Source organism: Gymnoscopelus braueri (genome assembly GCF_963280865.1).
Source record: "Gymnoscopelus braueri genome assembly, chromosome: 4".
Lineage (NCBI taxonomy): Eukaryota > Metazoa > Chordata > Actinopteri > Myctophiformes > Myctophidae > Gymnoscopelus > Gymnoscopelus braueri.
Genome location: NC_137605.1, coordinates 44,508,240 through 44,513,625, shown reverse-complemented (window position 1 = coordinate 44,513,625; position 5,386 = coordinate 44,508,240). Strand labels below are relative to the sequence as shown.

General features: G+C 47.0%; 1 protein-coding gene across 2 annotated transcripts in view; it reads left to right on the top strand.

The window, feature by feature from the left end:
• The window catches only part of LOC308084638 (zinc finger protein 516-like), a 67,400-nt gene extending 63,854 nt beyond the window's left edge, over nucleotides 1–3,546 (top strand). For both annotated transcript variants that reach the window (XM_080427404.1, XM_080427405.1), the window contains exon 6: nucleotides 3,348–3,546. In XM_080427404.1, coding sequence (XP_080283530.1) covers nucleotides 3,348–3,407 — 60 coding nt within the window. In that variant the 3' untranslated portion in view covers nucleotides 3,408–3,546. The remainder of the gene's footprint in view (nucleotides 1–3,347) is intronic.
• The last annotated feature ends 1,840 nt before the right edge of the window (nucleotides 3,547–5,386 follow it).

The window sequence follows — 5,386 nt, the reverse complement described above, 5'->3', positions numbered from 1 at the left end:
AAGGAGACTCTTTGTGTCTCCTACCGGAACCGCTGCCGGTCATCAAATTATTGGCTTAGCAATGCGACATAAACTAAAACATATCCATGAATTCAAGGCTCCATGGGGTGTGTAATCGATAGAAAAAAAAGTCATTTTCGGGGTGAACTATCCCTTTAAGTTTGAGCCGGCAGGGTCGCAACAACGAGGCCCTCCGTCAACCCCCCCGTCAGCCTTAGTGTACCTAACTCACAGAGCAAGCAAAATGGCCGCCGCCGCCGCTGCTGTCGACGTCGGCGCTCTCCCTCAGGTGTCCCCCTTTGGTTATGAGCAATGGGCTCCCATAAACCAGCGACATGTCTTTTCTGTCTGCATCAGGGGGGGGGGGGAGTTTTCAGAGACAAAGGGAGACTGAGGGAGAGAGACATTGAGGCAGAGATAGAGAGAGAGGGAGGAGTAAATCTGTTCTAGCTTTGACATTCGGAGAGAGCCAGGTCTAGCGCGGCGCACTTCCATCTTAATTAACGCTTTAAGACCGGGAACGCATCTGTGTGTGTCATTTTTAGATTTATTTGGCTGTTCAAAAATAGCAGATCTACAAGCTCATAGCGCGGCACCGAGTGCCGCGCTATGAGCTTGTAGATCTGCTATTTTTGAAAAATCGCGAAAATGTTTGCAAATCTTTGAATATACATATTTTTTAAAGCAACCATTTGTAAAATATTTTGTTCCAGGGACCCCCCAGAAGCAAAGATTTGAGTTACAAATGTTTGCTTTAAAACTTTATAAATGACTTTATATATGAACTGATATACAAGCTCGTAGCGCGGCACTCGGTGCCGCGCTATGAGCTTGTATATCTGCTATTTTTTAATAGCCAAAGAAATCAAAAAAATTACACAGATGCGTTCCCGGTCTAAATGGATTAATCACACGCAGATGCACGAAATGCACGCACGCGTGCACACACACACACACACACACACACGCACACACACGCACACACACACGCGCGCGCGCACGCACTCAGATTTACCACTCGCTATGAATGATGGGAGCAGGAACAGCGTAGGGGTCCAATTAGATGTAGTGTTGGTGCTGCTTTACGGTGACGATAACCTTTAGTGTAATTTAGTGCACCACGTCCCCTCCCCATCTTTGTGCCTGCCCGCCTGCCCGCCCGCCCGCCTGCCCACTCCCCTCCTCCGTTCTTTCTCTTAGCTGCTGCGATCTTTTCCCTCGCAGGACGGCCTGGCATAGAGGTGCAGCGCTGCTTTCCTCTCACGTCTCACCCCGCCCGTCTTATCCGGCTGCTTTTAGATTTGCGGTGATTAATCCATTAAGGCCGGGAACGCATCTGTGTCATTTTGTTTAAGATTTCTTTGGGCTTTTCAAAAATAGCAGATATACACCGAGTGCCACGCTATGAGCTTGTAGATCTGCTATTTTTTTTAAATATCATGAAAATGTTTGTAATTTATTTGTATTATTATTTATATATATATATATATATTTTTTAAGCGAACATTTTTAACTCAAATCTTTGCTTCTGGAGGATTCAACAAATCTCTTCTAAATCCTGACAGTTTTTTGAAAAAAAACGTATGTTGCTATAAATCAGTGGTTCTCAAACCTTTTTCATGTCAAGGACCCCCAAAATGATATGTATTTGGCTGCGGACCCACATCTCAAAATATGTTGTTCCAGGGACCCCTTCCCAGAAGCAAAGATTTTAGTTTTTTTCGCTTTAAAATATATTCAATGAATGAAAAAAAAAAAAAGATATATTTTTTTTGCCAAAGTATAAAATAATGGTTAAAGTGGTTACACAGATGCGTTCCCGGTCTAAATGGGTTAATTATGTCTTTTTTTTTGCCTTCCTGTTTTTATTTCTCTCTCTCTCTCTCTCCCTCTCTCTCTCCCTCTCTCTCTCTCTCTCACCCTGTCCGCTCTGTTGTGGTTGTGATGATGTATTATAACAGCCACATTTCGCTGTTTCTTCTTCAGGGAAAGAGAGGGGCGGGGGCACGGGGAGTCATTTGTTTTCCCACTTTGATATTCTTCCATTTATCAAAATGATAATTAGGTGCAATTAAATGGCAATCTCATTTGTTTTGTTCAGGTGTGTGTTGCTTATTTATGTCGAGGTGTCTGTGCCATTGTAGGTCAGTCTAATTAGAAGAGAGCGCGGCGTGTGTGTTGAGTGTGTGTGTGTGTGTGTGTGTGTGTGTGTGTGTGTGTGCCCGTATGTGTGTGTGTGTGTGTGTGTGTGTGTGTGTGTGTGTGTGTGTGTGCCCGTGTGTGTATGTGTGTGCGGTGTGCGCGGGGGCACTGGGTGGCTGGGCTGATTGAGGGAAGGGAGAGAGAGAGAGAGAGAGAGAGAGAGAGAGAGAGAGAGAGAGAGAAGTAGGACTGCGCTGAGTATCGTCGGACAGGGAGGCGTTGGCCTCCTCTTTTTGTTCCAGATGGCAGCCCTCTCTCACAGGAAGAAGTGAAAAAGGAGAGAAATACAGTAGTTCATTCATTTGGGTCAGAGGATAGGATCGCAGAAGTTAACTTCTGCGATCCTATCCTCTATGTTAACCACATTCACCCTAAAGGGCCCCATGATCTACAAGCTCGTAGCTCAAGCTTGTAGATATTTTTTATGAAGATATTTATTGTAGGAGGGGGGGGGGAGTAGGGGGCCTAGTATTGACCCCTGGGGGACTCTGGTCAACTAGGTATATAGGGTTTAAGTGGTTATGCCTTCTCTTGACATCCTCCTGCATAACTTCCCTTGTAGTCCTACGCAGTAAAACCCTTCAATAATTCAATTCTGACTAGAAATGAACCTAAATAGACCCCTAAGTGTCCCAAATAGACGCTTCCCTAAGTGTCTGCTCAGGACATTTTGGACCCTATCTTGCCCCTTATCCCTAAACTTTTTTGCCTTTTTTTTACTATCTTGAAAAACATTTTAAAATCGTTCAAATAGCCAATCTGCAAGCTCACAATGTGTGTCGATGTAGATCAGCCAGTTGAACTATTTTCAAATGTTTTTCAAAATAGTCAAATATGGCTAATAAGTTTAGGCATAAGGGGGTAAGGCCCTTTGGGTCCAGAATTGAATTAACATTGAAGATTTGACTCTGTATCTTGACTGTCATCCTGTGTCGTCTGTGGGTTTGGTTCTGTTTCAGCCCTGGTTGTGCATCATCAGTGTGTTTGTCTGCCGTCCCCTTGATGTCCTCCCTCTCTCTCCGAAGGAGGAGAAGAGTCCTGTCCTCTCTCTCTCTCTCTCTCCGGCATGCCGCCGCACCCTGTGTGTGAGGTCACCTCACGACCCACCACCTGGCCTGACCTTTCAACCTTTCTGTTTCCCACAGGGGAGAGACCATTCTGCTGCCGCCTCTGCCCGTACCGAGCCTCTCAGAAAGGGAACCTAAAGACCCACGTCCAGAGCGTCCACCATTTGCCTTTTGACAACGACCAGTACCCAGAGAACAGCACCGAGCTGTCCCTGTGTGCCCCCGAGCAAGGGGACTGGAACCTACAACCGCCACAACAACACACCGAACACCTGCAGCAACAGTTAGACCCTTCCGGAGCCGATGTGTGGGGTCGCTTAGTCGAGGATCCCCACTCCACAGCACAACAACAACAACACCACTGAACCTTCACTGAACCACCACTCAACTACCACCCAACTACCACCCAACTACCACCCAACTACCACTCAACCACCACTCAACTACCACCCAACCACCACTGTCAGGTCTTAACGTGAGAAGCTTCACCAGTAAACCCTTTAACGGTCCGTCGACTTTTACAGATATGAGCTTTGACCTTGACGAGGGTTCCCATTCTTTGGATGTTTGTTTTTAAGCAAAAAGAAGACATGGGATTTTTATTTAAATTTTTTAGAAAAAAAAGTGAAACGTTGAACTCTTGCTAGTTTTTCATCTTGAGGACCGCGGCATGGCAGGACCCCATGTATCCCCGAATCCCCCCCCCCCCCCGCCCCCTGCTTCATCCCGTGTTTTAAATAATAATAGTTTGTGCGCTGCTCACAGGATGCGGGTCCTCTGACGTGCACCGCCATGACACGGGACAGAAAGAGCTACTCCTGTTTGCACGCACACTCTGACAGGAGAAGGCCGCTTCCTCTGGACTCTCAGCTCTTCACTGAATAGAGCTGAAGATGAAGACATGTGTGTGTGTGTGTGTGTGTGTGTGTGCGCGTCTGTGCATGTGTGTGTGCGTGCGCACACACATGTTAAGCTCTTTCCTCGCCGCTCCACCGCCAGTGTAACATGAGTAGCTGCAGTAGATGCTTGTTCTCTGTAGTCTGAGGCTGTCTGGCGGACCATGAGAAAGAAGGGAGAGAGAGAGAGAGAGAGAGAGAGGGGGGGGGAAAAGAAAGGTATTGAAAGAGTGCAAACGGAAGAGAAAGAGCGATAGACGAAAAACAGAGCAAGAGCGATAGAGACGGAAAAAAGTTCCAATGCAGGAAGAACGGGGGAGAGAGAGAGATAATGTAGGCGGGAGGAGTCGGTGGGGGCGAGGAGGGGGGGGGGGTGTTCGCTTTAGTGCTCATTAAAAAGAGTGTGCGTTTTTAATGGCTGATATAAATGAGCGTGTGGTTTTAACGGTCAATTATTCAATCAATTATTGTCCATTTAAGAGGAAAAGGGAATGAAAGGACGCAGGTTTTTTTTCATGGCTTTTCTCGTACTCCTGATCGTGAGGGAGCGTCCTCCTCCGTAGACACCTCGTCCCACCCTCCAATTATCAGAGTCACTTGAAAACATGTCGGATAAAAGGCGCTGCCTGCGCTTTCAGCAAGCATAGGCGTGGCGTTTGACCGTTCAGTTACGACCAGCGTCGGGTTTTAGATCGCACCTGCGTTTTGGCAAAACGCACACAGTCTGCTTCCAACAGGCAGATGTGGTTCGGCTTCACTTCGTTGACTTTTAGTGAGGATTTCAAGAGGATTCCTGCGAGGATAAGAGTGAGGAGGAGAGAGCAGACAGAGAGACAGACAGACAGACAGACACGTAAGAGCCAAGAGGACCAGAGGTCAGGCTTCAAGAGATTTCAGGGAATCCAGGAGATAGAGATGTTGTTTTGAAGCCTATTACAGCCTTAGCAGGGTGTGTGTGTGTGCGCGTGTGTGCGTGTGCGTGCATACGTGCGTGCAAGGGAGAGAGAAAAGAAAGAGCTTGTGCGTGCGTATGCGTGTTCATACGTGGGTGCATGTGTCCACTCGACGAAGTGTGTGCTTTCTGCTAAATCTCTGCATAAGAAAAGGTTGATCGATTAACCTCTATGTATAATCCAGCCTCCCTTTCTCTACTATTAGGCTACCTCCTCTGGAATGAAAGCTTATTTAGATCAGTGGTTCTCAACCTTTTCCAGGCCGTGA